Source organism: Arachis hypogaea, chromosome 10, assembly GCF_003086295.3.
Source record: "Arachis hypogaea cultivar Tifrunner chromosome 10, arahy.Tifrunner.gnm2.J5K5, whole genome shotgun sequence".
Classification (NCBI taxonomy): Eukaryota; Viridiplantae; Streptophyta; class Magnoliopsida; order Fabales; family Fabaceae; genus Arachis; species Arachis hypogaea.
Genome location: NC_092045.1, coordinates 2,958,534 through 2,973,901, shown reverse-complemented (window position 1 = coordinate 2,973,901; position 15,368 = coordinate 2,958,534). Strand labels below are relative to the sequence as shown.

Here is a 15,368-nt window from a genome sequence, read left to right as displayed (position 1 = left end):
GATTTTGGTAGCGTCGTTTTCGAGGTAATAAGCCACGAGCTTTCACCTCAATATGCACCCTTTCAGCTTTTAAACAATGATTCATTGCATCAAGTAATTAAGGGGTTAGTTACATTGCGACAACATGTAACACTGTTTAAGCATTACCATGTGCAGAGGGATTACCTTAACCAATGTTTTTTTTGTTTGGTATATACTAACTAACATTGTTAGTTACGTACGGGCTTACTTATGGGCTTAAACATTAGGCTCCATTGTTAGTTATATTATTCTTGAATATATATAGTTTATTTAATTTACAAGACATTAATAAAGAAACATAAATAAAGTTGTTATTTAAGACTAATTTTACTCTTATTGTTGGTGACGAAAATGATTAAACAAAAATCACTCTCAACTTTCTAATAAAATACTAAATGTGTGTATTTTGTGTGTGTAATTATGTGTGAACGTCTTTACAAAATCTATATCTTATTAAACAAACAGTTTACAGCATATTAACATATTTATATCTCTAATGGACATTGACTTAGGGTTACCACACATGTTTAGGGTCCCTACTCCTTACTTTCCTACCAAACAATGACATAAAGTGAATTACCCAAAAAGCATGTGTAAACAGGTTGTGGAAAAGGATATTTGACATGACACTCAATGAGTCCAAGCCCAAAACATCTTAGACAGAAAAATAAAAACCTAAAATACAAAAAAGTGAACCCAAAAAGAAAAATCATAACAATTGAAGCATAAATACACACATGCAATTGTCTTTATGTGAAGTTGACAGTTAAAAACTGTTAAATGTCAATTTAATTGAATACGTCAAATCATCTCATAATTTTCAACTATCAACTTCACGTAAAGATAACTGTATGTAAGTTCACCTAATACAACAGGGGAATAGAGCATAAACTACAACACAACATTCCTGCTAACTGATAACTACATTGCTATGCAGAATACAATCAACATCTCCACACCAAAATTAATAAAGAAAGAATGGAGTAACCCAGAAATTTGGGAGGCAACCTGTGTTTGAGTCCACATCCTAGCTAATGAAGTCCATCATGCATCTTTACATCATCCTTAGAAGATCTTGAACAACTTCAGACATTGCTGGCCTGAATTCAGGTTCATGCTGATGGAACAAGAATAGTATAATCAAAATGAGAAAAGATTAAATAAAATTCTAGGCACAAGAAAGCTCTTTTAGCAATCACATCAATATAACTGGTGACACTTCAAGTCTCAGTTGCATATACCATATATTCCAATTACACCAAAGCAAAAGTGTGTGCATGCATGTGTGTGTACATAGTGCATGTTGCAGAAAATTACCTGGACGCATGAAGAAACAATATCTGCAAAACGCGACAAGGACTTCATAGGATAGGCTCCATTTAAGCTGGGGTCAACCATTTTCGACAATGCGTCGATGTCATGGAGTTGAGGGACTGCCCATCTCACCAATATTTGCTCCCCTCGCGGAAGTGACCTAAAATATGTTTGGTGACTTAGCCAAATGCAATGTTTTTTTTTTTTTTAAAAATAAGCATTTTGTTCATCTGCTATCAACATTTACAGGTTGCTAACCTGTCGTGGGATTTTCGTCCCGTGAGAAGTTCCAACATTACCACTCCAAAACTGAATACATCACTTTGATGTGTATAGCTTCCGAACTCAAATTCTGGAGCACTGTAGCCATAAGCCGTGAGGAGTCGTCCTGATAACTGAGATACATGCACCAATGCTAGTGAGAAATGTTTATGGCTTACATCTGTTAACATTATTTTTGCCATTATACATTTTGCATAAGAATACCATGTTCTTTAAGGCTTATTTATTCCAAAATGCTCAATAGTATGCTAACAATGTTCAAAACATAATTAAGAAGCCTTAAGATACTAGACATATTCTTATGAGCTCAAACAACATATTGGTTGAAAATTTATCGGCGGTGAAATAAAAGCTTAATATATACCTGACCAGCAGAGCCAGAAGATAGCAAAGGACCTAATCCACAATCAGAGATGCACACTTCCAGGTTGTCATTTAGGAGTACATTGGCAGACTTAAAATTTCGGTGCACAATAGGTGGCCGAAAGTTCTCATGCATATACCTAGTCATGGAGATTCAAGTTAAGGCAGTAAAGAAAACCAATGCCTTCACCTAGTGTTGGCATCTAAAAGATATAACAACTTTATGTGGATGAATATAAAGTTTACATCAAAATGTTGAACAACCTCTCACCAAAATTATAAGTCATTGAGTTTATATAGATGGTAAGGAAAAAATTAGATTATGATGATTGGTTGCTGAACTCACTCTAAAGCTCTTGCAGCTCCAAGAGCCACCTGAATTCGAGCATTCCATGTTAGTCTAATACGGCATTCACTATCGCCATGCAGTGCATCATGCAGGGTTCCATTACTGCAATACTCATACACAAGCAGCCGTTGGCTATACTCGGTACAGTAGCCCGTAAACTTTACAATATTAGGGTGCTGAATTTTTGAGATGTTGGACATTAATTGGAGAAATTGTTCATGGTTCTGCTCCATAGAAGCAGTGGCATCTAATTTCCTCACAGCCAATATCTACAAAGATTATTTGAAAGATATAAGTATGTGAAGCACCAGGTTTCCGCTTTTGTAAGTTAAAATATTAGTTGAAAACAATTCATCATCAGCAAATTAAGAACACAAGAATCTTGTTACCTTTCCATCAGGGAACTCAGCCCTATAAACAGGCCCTAAGGTGCCTTCCCCAATAAAATTTTCTTGGGAAAAGCTATTGGTATATTGTTGAAGTGATGCAATAGAATAAACTTCAAGGGAACATGTTTTGTCATTTATTTCAGACCCTTTGACAGGTATAGCTGGATTGAGGATCAACTTCTGACTTTGTGTCGTTGGGTAAGGACGCGGTGGTGGCTGGAGGTGTGAAAGTTTGGAAGCCTCACTAGTGTTGATTAACTCAGAACCATGATTGTATTGTGAAGTTGCAGATGCTGTTTTCACATATTTTCCTTGTTCATCCTGAACCTTTGGAATCAAATTTGTTTTTCTATTTGGCACTTCAGATACAAGTGATGGTTTCTCAACTGCTACATTTGCCATTGTAAAACAGTATTAAGAGATTACTTCAAAACAGAATGAAAAAGAGGAAAGAAAAGAACTAGACCTAGGTAACACAGATTTACTTTAATCGAAATGGATGAAATATGTTTACCTTTCTCCTCCTGATTGGTTGTTTCAAAGGAAGTGTCACTGCAAGTAGGTTTATGTAAAGGACTTTCGAAGACACCAACATTTTGCTTCTTGGCATTTTTCTTCTCTGGCCTTCGTTTAAAGCACCACAGCATAAAAATACAAACACCTAACAAAATAAATATCAAAAGACCAGCACCAGCAATCCAAATGATATTCTTAGCTATAAATGACTTCCTAGCACTTGCAAGCACTGATGCAGTTGGGGAAAAAGGACTATTTGCTAATCTCCACGGTGATTTCCCAGGGGATGGAGCCATAGCTGCAGGTGATGGGGCTGCGGCAGGTGATGGAATAACACTAGTATTAAATGGATTTCCATCTTTTCTGCAAGGAACATGCCACCATGTTAACATGAATGAATATCTATGAATAAGGTTATGAATTCACTTAGCCTAAGGCCATATACAAAGGAGTTAAGTATAGAAAAATATAACGAATGGCATTTCCTAGTGCAGTATTTCAAATTTTTTCTTTCTACTTCTTATACTGGAATAAAAATACAATATGAAATCCTTCCACAGGATATCTGGCTTAAAATGGACTTCAAATCGAAAATGAACTTATCGACGTTCAAAGAATTCCTCACCTGAAAATAGGGACACTCAGCAGTTTTGGCGGAATTGGCCCGGAGAATGAGTTATTCTCAATATTCCTACATAATAAATTCACAAGGTCAACCAAAAAGTATACTTTGTACTTCCTATGCACTGATTGCAAAGTATTGATAATATTTATTTATATGTTTTGTAAGAAAGATATAGGTAGAAAGAATTGTACAGATCCTGAAGAGGCAGGTCCTGCAAAACATAAAGGGTCCCAGAGAGTTGATTGTTCTGCAAGTATCTGTAGGTAAATACATAAGTAATGAAGAAAGCATCCTCATCTGATAGAAAGTAAACTATACGCAATAAAATTTACTCACAATGTAGTAAGGGATGATAAAGTCCCTGTTGAGGAAGGCAGCTGACCACTCAAGTTGTTATTTGACAAATCCCTGAAGCATAGCACATGATTTTCAATACTGAATACCAATATGATTCAACACAATCTTCTTACATAGAAATCAAACTCCAATACAAAGTACACTTTAGATTTATCCAGTTAAAAGGTTATTGCTTACTGATATAAAGAAAGCAAATTCTCTTTCGAAATGAAGAAATACAGTATGGAGGGAAAAATTAACAAATGAATATGGCATCTCGGGATGAGATAACTCATGAACTCACAAGTGTGACAATTGAGTTAGTAATGATAAAGCATCTGGAATGCTTCCATTTAACTGGTTTCCTGAGAGAGACCTAAAATATCAGAACGAAAGAAAAACTGCTTTAAGTACATTTCTAGATATGCATATGGCAAAAAGATGACTAATTACTATGTCCATGAAGAAAAAGAAAACAAATTCAGATGTGAAAAAGACAACATACAAGCTTGTAAGAGTAGGGGGCAAAGTGAATGGAATGGGCCCTCCAATGTGGTTGTTGCTAAGATCACTGCACAAGAAAGAGAAAGCTTCATTTCTAGTTCAAACAATTACACAATTGGTGCTTAAGAGGTACTAAACTCTCTTGATTAATCAAACAGAACCACGTTTAACGTCTCACTCATCAGTAAACACAATATTGAAATTGAAACAACACTTACATTTCTAAGATGGATGGAAAATTCAAATTACTACCAAGCTCTCCACCCAAATTCAGGCCATCAAGTCTTCTGTCAACCCAAAATACAAGTTTTACTTAGTCTTATTGCACTTAATTAAGCTCTATCAATCAAACAACTAATGAAACATTGAAAATGATAACATTATCATTTCCAACCAATTATATAGAGCATGCAAACAATAAATCAATATTAACCAAAAATAGTTTAGAAAGAGAACTTCACATACATGGAAGTGATGTTGGAAAATACACAGCCAACACCTTGCCACATTTCAAAACATGGATCTCCTCCCACAGGCTTCCACCCTAGAAGAGGCGGTGAGCCAAGAGCAACATATAGACTACTGATTGCTGCAACTGTGACCATAGCACATATTGAGTTAAGAGTTTAGACAAATTCTGCACTTATATGATACATGTTACTTAATTAGGTGAGCTTCCCAATTAAATTTTTAACCATCATCTTTCAAATTGCAAACAAGTTATCATCAACTCTTTGATGATAATATAGTGCAATAAAGCAAAACAAATAACACTTGAAAGCTAAATGAGTTTTGTCGTCTTCCTTTTTTTTTTCAAAGGGAAACAACAGATTATTTCTGCTATTTTTTATTTCAAAAATAGAAATAAAACTATGGAAAGGGAAAGTATCTACCATCAACTACGTCAGTGTCACCAACTGCACAGAAAGTTCCAGCAAGAATCACCATCAGAGTAACAAAGAGTCGAACATGCAACACCAAATTCGTACATCCCATTTCCTCAAAGGGTAAAGTTTCCAAAACCGAGGCCTCCACTGCAACAATGAACTCCAAAGACACACACCAAGTTGAACTAACACCACTGACCAAGACAAAGGTAGAAACTTTGCGGAGAACCTGAGGTAGTTCTGAGAAAGGAAACAAACCCTTTTCAGTGAAGAGCTATACAAACCAAAAATGAGCTGCAGCCCAAAAAAAAAAGAAGCTTTTTTGTTGTTTAATGGTAGGTACTAGGCATGGTGAGTGGAAAGTGGAAATGGGAGCCTAAGGGTACTTAGAAACGAAGATAAGAAGAGTTGGAAAGCCCTAACATGGTCCAACCAAAGCATAAAGCACACTCACATATACATACAGAGAGAGAAAATTTGTGTGTCTGTTTGTGTGTGTGTGTATGAGAGTATGTCATGGCCTATGCTTTGCTCTCTCTTTTTTCACTTGTTCGAAAGCAAAGGAGCAGTGTATTGGAGAAAGAAAATTTGTATATTGAAATGGTGGATTTTGGGGTCCATCACCCGCCACATCAGAAGATTGTGACAGATTCACAGAATGATGGTATCTCTGCAACATATGTCATAAGTAGTAACTCTTCTCACGTTGTATGATTGTATTGTATGGTGTCAAATGTAATCTGTTTGTTTAGTTAGATTATTAGTTGTGACGAGGAACAAGGAACAAAATTCAATACAATGTTGCTACTTAAACCTACAAGGACCAGAGTTAATATTATTGCTTATCAAAATCAAAATTGAGAGGGTATGAAATTCACCTATAATTATCTTTATATAAAGATGATATTTAAAAATTATTAGATAATTTAATAAATTTAAATAAATTATTATCTAAAATTTTTAAATATTAACTTTATATAAAAATAATTATATCTAAATCTTCATTATTATTTAAATAGAATAACATGATTTTAATATTCAAATTAATTATCATTGGAAGACGATTTTGATTATTACGAATAATTAAATATGATGACATCCGAGGCCAAAAAATCTTGAAACAGAGCAAAATTTGATTAAATGCTTTAAAATGGGACAAATAAAAGAATAAAATATCTAGGGGATTAGCAACTTTATTAAATTTTAATTAGTATATAATTAGTAAAAAAATAAATAATCACACATCATTAAATAAAATTTCACACAATTAAAAATATTATTAATGACTATTTAATAAATATAAATCACAAAAATGACTGACTCCTTAACACTCCTTATAAAATAATTACAATAATACAAAAAGAGAAAAAAATCGTAGGAAAAAAAAGCTTTAAATATCTGCATTGTTGTGGTACGAATGGGACGTGGATGCCTATTTCCCATATAAAGTTTACATTCTCAAGAGAGAATGAAATAAATGAAGGTTGACAATATCCCTTCCATAAGCTTATAAATAGGAGGTGAACCTCCGTTAATGTGACATAACAAGAAATAATATTCTCCCTTCTTTAGACACACAGCAATAATAAAATAAAAACAAATGCAATTTTCTCTCTTTACTTTATACTCCTTTCTATCTTTATATATATATTTATGCAATTCTTTCTCTCTTTACTTTTTATACTCCTTTCTATTTATATATATATATATATCACATTACAACATATAATATTATTATATATATATATAAATCATTATTGAGCTAATTATTTTTAACGTTAGAGTCTTCTATTTATACATCTTTATTTTATATTTAATATATCTTTTATTTATTTTACAACACGTTATCAGCACGAGACTCTGATTAAATTTTTAAGAAGACTCAGGTAACAATTTTTCATTATGTCAAAACTCTCTCATCTTGAATTCAATACTCTTGATATATCTGGAAACAATTATTTATCATGGATATTAGATGTTGAAATCCATCTTGATTCAATGGATCTTGGAGATACCATTAAGGCTGAAAATAATGCATCCCAAAATGATAAAGCCAAAGCCATGATTTTTCTTCGTCGTCATCTTGACGAGGGATTGAAAAATGAATATCTCACATTAAAATATCCTGCAGATCTTTGGAAAGACTTTGAAGAAAGGTATAATCATCAGAAAACGGTGATACTTCCTCAAGCCCGATATGAATGGACGCACTTGCATTTACAAGATTTTAAATCTATAAATGAATATAATTCTACAATGTTTCGAATCACCTCACGAATGAAATTGTGTGGGAAAAAAATAACTAATCATGATATGTTGGAGAAAATTTTCTCAACCTTCCATGCCTCGAATGTGCTCCTGCAGCAGCAGCATCGAGAGAAAGGGTTTAAAAAATATTTTGAGTTAATTTCTTACTTTCTTGTTGCTGAACGCAACATTGAGTTGCTATTGAAAAATCATGAAGCGCGCCCAGCTGGCGCCGCCCCATTTCCTGAAGTAAATGTGGCAAATTACCCAGAAGAGGTAAATGGCAAGCTTTTAATAACAAGAAAAATTATGGAAGGAAAAAGAATTATATTCAAAAGAGATGATGTCACCAGAAGTGGGATAAAGAAAGAAATATCGGGCAGAATAAATCAACAGAGGATAAGTGTTTCCGGTGTGGTGGAAAGGGTCATTGGTCACGTACCTGTCGTACCCCAAGGCACCTAGTTGATCTTTACCAGGCATCTTTGAAAAAGGACGACAAGGGAAAAGAGTCAAATTTTGTTTCAAATGATGCTGAAAATTCCACCACTCATTATGATGTATCTGATTTCTTTGAGGATCCTGAAGGAAATATTGGTCATTTGATCAATGATGGAATAGTTTAATATGTGAGACTGTTAAGTATCCATATAAATAAATAATGTAAAGAACTTATTATTAAGTTTTATTTTCTATGTATTTAAGTTTCAAATATGATGTATATAAATAATGAAATATTAATGTTTATGAATTTTGAAATTATTAAATGTGTCATGTTTTAAAATAAAATTTTAGTATATGACATTATTTTATGTACAGTGTTTCTTAGAAAAATAATTCTGATCAAGTATTCAATTTAACTGTGCATACTACTCATTTTATTATTATTTGTCTTTTAAGAAAATGACAAGGATATGTAATGAAGATGTATGCCTTGCGGATAATGCAAGTTCGCACACTATTCTAAAAAATGATATATATTTTACCCATCTTGTGCCAAAAGAAGAATGTGTAATACTATTATTGGCTCAGGCAATGTGATAGAAGGCTCCGGAAGAGCTACAATTTTGTTTTCCGGAGGAACAAAATTCATAATAAATAATGCACTATTGTCTACGAAGTCTTGAAGAAACTTGTTGAGCTTTAAAGATATTCGCCGAAATGGATATCATATTGAGACTATGAATGAGGAAAAATCATGAGTATTTATGTATCACAACTCATAATTCAAATAAGAAAGTTATATTAGAAAAATTACCCTCACTTTCATCTGGGTTATATTATACCAAGATTAGTTCAATTGAATCACATGCCACTGTAAACCAGAAGTTTACTAGCCCAAATGAATTCATAACTTGGCACGACCGATTGGGTCATCCAGGAACAACCATGATGAGGAGAATTATTGAAAACTCTCATGGACATTCACTAAAGAACCAGAAGATTCTTAAAACTAGTGAATTTTGTTGTACTGCATGTTCTCAGGGAAAGTTAATTTTAAGGCCATCACCAGTAAAGATTGGATTTGAGTCCCCTGAATTCCTAGAAAGGATTCAAGGTGATATATGTGGACCTATTCATCCACCATGTGGATCTTTTAGATATTTTATGATCCTAATAGACGCATCTTCGAGATGGTCACATGTGTACTTATTATCTTCTCGCAACCTGGCATTTGCGAGATTACCGGCTCAAATTATTCGATTAAAAGCACAATTTCCAGAGAATCCAATCAAAGTAATTCGTCTTGATAATGCTGGTGAATTTACTTCCCAAGCTTTTGATGCTTATTGTATGGATAATGGTATAAGTGTTGAACATCCAATAGCTCATGTTTACACACAAAATGGGTTAGCAGAATCACTTATTAAACGCCTCCAATTAATTGCTAGACCCTTACTTATGAGAACAAATCTCCCAATATCGGTTTGGGGGCATGCTACTTTACATGCTACAGCACTTATTCGTTTGAGACCAACGAGTTACCATAAGTTCTCTCCTATGCAATTAGCTTTTGGCCAGCAGCCAAATGTCTCCCATTTAAGAATATTTGGGTGTGCGATATATGTTCCCATTGCACCGCCTAATCGCACCAAAATGGGACCCAAAAAAATTGGGGATATATGTTGGATATAATTCTCCCTCTATAGTAAGGTATCTTGAAATACAAATGGAAGATGTATTTAAAGCCCGGTTTGCGGATTGTCATTTTGATGAATCAAAATTTCCAACATTAGGGGGAGAGAATAAGCTTCCTGAAAAGGAACTTAACTGGAATGCATCATCGTTGATGCATTTAGATCCTCAATCAGGGCAATGTGAACTGGAAGTTCAAAAGATTATACATTTGCAAAGAATAGCAAATGAATTACCTGATGCATTTTCCGATACAAAGAGGATAACCAAATCTTATATACCAGAGGAAAATGCCCCAATTCCAATTGATGTCCAGTTGGACAAATAGCCACCGAAGCAAATACACGCCAGAAGCGTGGCAGGCCTGTCGGTTCCAAAGATAAAAATCCTCGAAAGAGAAAAGAGGTAAATACTATTCTTGTTGAAAAAGACATAGTAGAGACACCTGCAGTTGTCCAAAATTCTAATATAAACGCCAGAAGACGTTTAGGTACCTGAAAATTGTGAAAATGACGAGATCTCGATAAATTATGTCTTTACAGGAGAGAAATGGGACCGAAATAAGACAATTGTCAATGAAATATTTGCATATAACGTGGCATTAAATATCATGCATGAAAGTAAGGATCTTGAGCCAAGATCAGTCGAAGAATGTCGACAAAGGAATGATTGGCCAAAATGGAAAGAAGTCATGAAGGCTGAGTTAGAATCACTTGCTAAACATGAAGTCTTTGGACCTGTAATCCGTACACCAGAAGATGTAAAACCTGTTGGATATAGGTGGGTATTTGTGAGAAAACGAAATGAGAAAAATGAAGTTGTGCGCTACAAAGCCCGACTTGTGGCACAAGGTTTTTCACAAAGGCCCGGTATAGATTATGAAGAAACATATTCCCCTGTAGTGGATGCGATAACATTGCGTTATTTGGTCAGTTTATCTGCATATGCATTTAATGGATGTGGTAACAGCCTATTTATACGGCTCATTAGATCAGGATATCTAAACCACCCAATGAATATTCGCAAGGGTTATACTCAGTCAAATTACAAAGATCTTTATATGGTCTAAAGCAATCTGGACGAATGTGGTATAATCGTCTTACTGAGTATCTGGCCAAAAACGGATTCAAGAATGATGATATCTGCCCCTGTGTTTTCATAAAGAAAACTACATCTGGGTTCATTATAATTGTTGTGTACGTTGATGATTTAAATATCATTGGGACTCCTGAAGAGATTCCAACAATTATAAAAACTCTAAAAGAAGAGTTTGAGATGAAAGATCTTGGAAAGACTAAGTTTTGTCTCGGCCTGCAGATCGAGCATATAAAAAGTGAGGTCTTTATTCATCAAACAACATACACAGAAAAGATCTTGAAAAGATTTTATATGGATAAGTCACATCCATTAAGTACCCCAATGATCGTAAGATTTTTGGATGTGGAAAAGGATCAATTCCATCCTAAAGAAGAGAATGAAGATATCCTTGGTCCTGAAATACCATATCTTAGTGCCATTGGAGCGCTAATGTATCTTGCTAATAATACGCGACCTGACATATCATTTGCTGTGAATTTACTAGCAAGATATAGTTCCTCTCCAACCAGAAGACATTGGAGTGGAATCAAACAAATCTTTCGATATCTTCATGGGACAGTTGATATGGGATTGTTTTATCCCTATGGATCTAAGTCACAATTAGTTGGCTATGCAGATGCTGGATACTTGTCTGATCCACATAAAGGGAGATCTCAAACAGGATACCTGTTTACATATGGTGAAACAGTTATATCATGGAGGTCCACGAAACAGACGATTACTGCAACATCCTCTAATCATGCCGAAATACTGGCGATTCATGAAGCTAGTCGTGAGTATTTTTGGCTGAGGAGTCTGATTCAATATATTCTATCATCATGTGGACTGATTGATCATAAGATAGCTCCAACTGTCCTGTTTGAAGATAATGCAGCATGTATTGCTCAACTTAAATGCGGATACATCAAAAGTGATAGAACGACGCATATTTCTCCCAAATTCTTCTTCACTCATGATCTTCAAAATCAAGGGACAATTGATGTCCAACAGATCCGCTCAGGTGACAATTTGGCAGATTTATTCACAAAGTCACTCCCAAAATCCTCCTTTGAAAAATTAGTACATGAGATTGGGATGCGCCGATTTCGAGACATTAAATGATGTCGGCAAGAGGGGAAGACTGTACTCTTTTTTCCTTGGTCAGATTTTTTTTCCCATTGGGTTTTTTTTCTTGACAAGGTTTTTAATGAGACAGTCCCCATCACAAAGGATATTGTACTCTTTTTCCTTCACTAAGGTTTTTCCCACAAGGTTTTTCTTTAGTAAGGTTTTAATGAGGCAATATTCCTAAATGGTCATCCAAGGGAGAATGTTGTGATAGGAATGGGACGTGGATGCCCATTTCCTATATAAAGTTTACATTCTCAAAAGAGAATGAAATAAATGAAGGTTGACAATATCCCTTCCATAAGCTTATAAATAGGAGGTGAACCTTCGTTAATGTGACATAACAAGAAATAATATTCTCCCTTCTTTAGACACACAGCAATAATAAAACAAAAACAAATGCAATTTTCTCTCTTTACTTTTATACTCTTTTCTATCTTTATATATATATTTATGCAATTCTCTCTCTGTACTTTTTATACTCCTTTCTATCTTTATATATATATACACATTACAACATATAATATTATTATATATATATAAATCATTATTAAGCTAATTATTTTTAACATTAGAGTAATCTATTTATACATCTTTATTTTATATTTAATATATCTTTTATTTATTTTACAAGCATATGTTTTTGAAGCGAAGAATACTACTTTTGACATGGCTAGAATTAATGGTGAACCCTCTTATTATCTCTTTCCTTTCTTATTTTCCCACACGTTCTGGTTCTTTCTCACTTGGATAATTTAATGAATGGTTGTGGAGAAAAGATTTCTTAAAATAAAAACTAGTAAAAGTTCTCATACAAGACAATGTATGATTACAACCCAACTGACTCGTTTAATTCATCTGTCTAAATTTCTAGTCGTAGATCGGTGCAACATAGAATTTTGATTTGCGTGAAGATCACAGTTTTCTTTTTTTTTTGGGTCAGGTGAAGATCACAGTTTTCACTTTTTTTTTTGGTCAGGTGAAGATCACAGTTTTCACTTGCAATTAACAAACCATCAGCGCCATTGGGCCTAAAATATATTGGGCCTAAGGAAACCAAGCACAAAAATCTTCTAAACCTCAGCTCCATTGGGCCTAAGATTTAGCCAATGTTATTAGTAAGGATTGGTCATAAGCATCAGCCCCAAAAAAAGTCTTTAGGCCTAAGCTTTAATATTTTCATCATATGTTTTTGTACTCAACTATTTTATTTTATTTTTTCAAATCATTGATTTCATTCTTAGTTTCTGTGTCCTATGTTAAATCTGGCATTGGTGGGTCACTAATTTAAGAATGTAAGACAGGTATCAAATGGCACGAGCTCAAGATGATTGGCTGAGAAGCTATTCAATTTTGATGGTACTAAGTACAGGAAATATAATATTATTATTATAATAAATAAAATATCTAATGTAAAGATATTAATATATGATATAAATCTTATTAATATATCTTATTTAAAGATATTTATAATTACTTATTTTAATTTATAATATTTAGCACAAAAGTTAAAACAAATAGTTATTAATGTGGCTTGTATTATATATAAAACTTTTATCTTTTTTAAGTTAAAAGACTTTTTATTGTTTTGATTTTGTTTCTAATTTTTTTGGTATTTCTAACCGGTTCACCATATTGCAGGAAGTACATTATGAAGAGATGGCAAGAGAAATGACAAATGAGGAAATAAAAAATGCTGTGTTTTTTATGGGTAGTTGGAAAGTACTTGAAAGTACCAGTCTCCTAACAAAATTTTATCAACAAGCAAGGTATATGATGGCTACCTCTCTCATATACTGGATGAAAGGTTTCAAAGAATCAAATAATATTTCAGATATTAATAAAACTCTAATTACCTTAATTCCTAAGATTCCTTTGTCAAAAAATTTGGGACATTTTAGGCCAATTATTCTTTGTAATGTCTGTTATAAGTTTGTAACTAAAATTATTGCTTTAAGACTGAAAAAGTTTATGCCTACACTTATCTCTAACACCAAATCTAATTTTGTGCCTGATAGGGTGAGCGCAGACAATATATTAGTAGCGTAAGAGGTGGTTCACACTATGAAAAATAAAAAGCATGAAAAGGGCTTTATGACTATAAAAAATGACTTCGAAAAAGTCTATGACGGATTAAACTGGGCGTTCATAATGGACACTCTTAAGGATGCAGGAAATCCGGAGAACGTCACTAAAGTCGTCAGCTATTGCATATCAACGACTTCTGTAAATATTCTATGGAATGGTTCTTCTTTAGAGACCTTCAGGCCTACCAGAAGAATACGACAGGAAGACCCCTTATCCCCTTATATTTTTGTTCTTTGTATTGAACGCTTATGTCACTTGATAAATAAATTAATTCATGACAAAAAAATGAAAATTTATCATGCTTTCAAGGGATGGACCTAAAATTTCTCATCTCTGCTTTGCAGATGACCTAGTACTTTTTGCTAAAGCGAATATGAAGCAAGTCCGAATCATCAAAAATGCTCTCTCTCTTTTTTGCGATTGCTCGGGTCAGAAGGTCAATCTTGGGAAGTTTTGTGTTTTCTTCTCTAGCAATGTCAACCATAACACTAGACATCTTTTGAGTCAAGAGCTAGGAATCAACCTCACAGTTAACTTGGAAAAGTATTTGGGAGTTTCACTCATTCACGAACGGTGCAACAAACAACACTTTTAGTTTATTATTGAGAAGATGCAAAGCAAGCTGTCTAGCTAGAACAGGAAGACTCTCTCTTTAGCAAGAAGATACACACTCATACAGTCTGTTCTTGCAACTATTCCAAGCTATTGTATGCAGACCATGAGGATCCCCGCAGCAGTGTGTCGAAAAACTGACAAGATTTGTGGAGACTTTTCATGAAAAAGCAGCAAAGGGGAAAGAAAAATACACTTGCTAAATTGGGATAGCATATGCAAGCCCAAAGAGAAAGGCGGGTTGGGTTTGAGGACGGCTCATGATTCAAACTCACTCTTCCTCATGAAATTCGCTTGGGGACTAATTCATAACAGAGACAAGCTTTGGGTAAAAATCATGAGAGCAAAATATGAATGTAGTGAAGATATCTTGCCAAAAGTTCAACATAGATCAAGTACCTCAAATGCCTAGCTTGGAATTAACAAGATTTGGGAGAAATTCAAAACCAATTTCATCTAGAGGCTTGGAGATGGGACTTAAGCCTTTTTTTTTT

General features: G+C 34.1%; 1 protein-coding gene across 2 annotated transcripts; it reads right to left on the bottom strand.

Moving 5' to 3' along the window:
• Nucleotides 1-454: 454 nt before the first annotated feature.
• Nucleotides 455-6,246, bottom strand: LOC112714637 (protein STRUBBELIG-RECEPTOR FAMILY 3). Of its 2 annotated transcripts, none has more exons than XM_025766269.3 (15): nt 5,593-6,246; nt 5,165-5,294; nt 4,918-4,986; nt 4,701-4,766; nt 4,500-4,571; nt 4,196-4,267; nt 4,051-4,116; nt 3,860-3,925; nt 3,233-3,597; nt 2,719-3,104; nt 2,327-2,598; nt 1,982-2,120; nt 1,594-1,730; nt 1,339-1,495; nt 455-1,138 (listed from the first exon to the last, which is right to left on the bottom strand). In XM_025766269.3, the coding sequence occupies exons 1-15, from the start codon at nt 5,693-5,695 to the stop codon at nt 1,076-1,078; spliced, it is 2,163 nt and encodes a 720-aa protein (XP_025622054.1). In that variant the 5' UTR covers nt 5,696-6,246; the 3' UTR covers nt 455-1,075. The 2 variants fall into 2 exon arrangements, with proteins under 2 accessions (XP_025622054.1, XP_025622053.1); XM_025766268.3 differs by having other exon boundaries at nt 2,719-3,107; nt 5,593-6,147.
• Nucleotides 6,247-15,368: the final 9,122 nt, after the last annotated feature.

What these genes read in the sequence shown, in the direction of transcription:
- LOC112714637 (XM_025766268.3), bottom strand. Translation starts at nt 5,695, where the DNA reads ATGGGATGTACGAATTTGGTGTTGCATGTTCGACTCTTTGTTACTCTG. An exon ending in TTTCCATCCATCTTAGAAAT is followed by an intron (nt 4,767 to 4,917) that starts GTAAGTGTTGTT and finishes TTTCTTGTGCAG; the next exon opens with TGATCTTAGCAACAACCACA. An exon ending in AACCAATCAGGAGGAGAAAG is followed by an intron (nt 3,108 to 3,232) that starts GTAAACATATTT and finishes TGGCAAATGTAG; the next exon opens with CAGTTGAGAAACCATCACTT.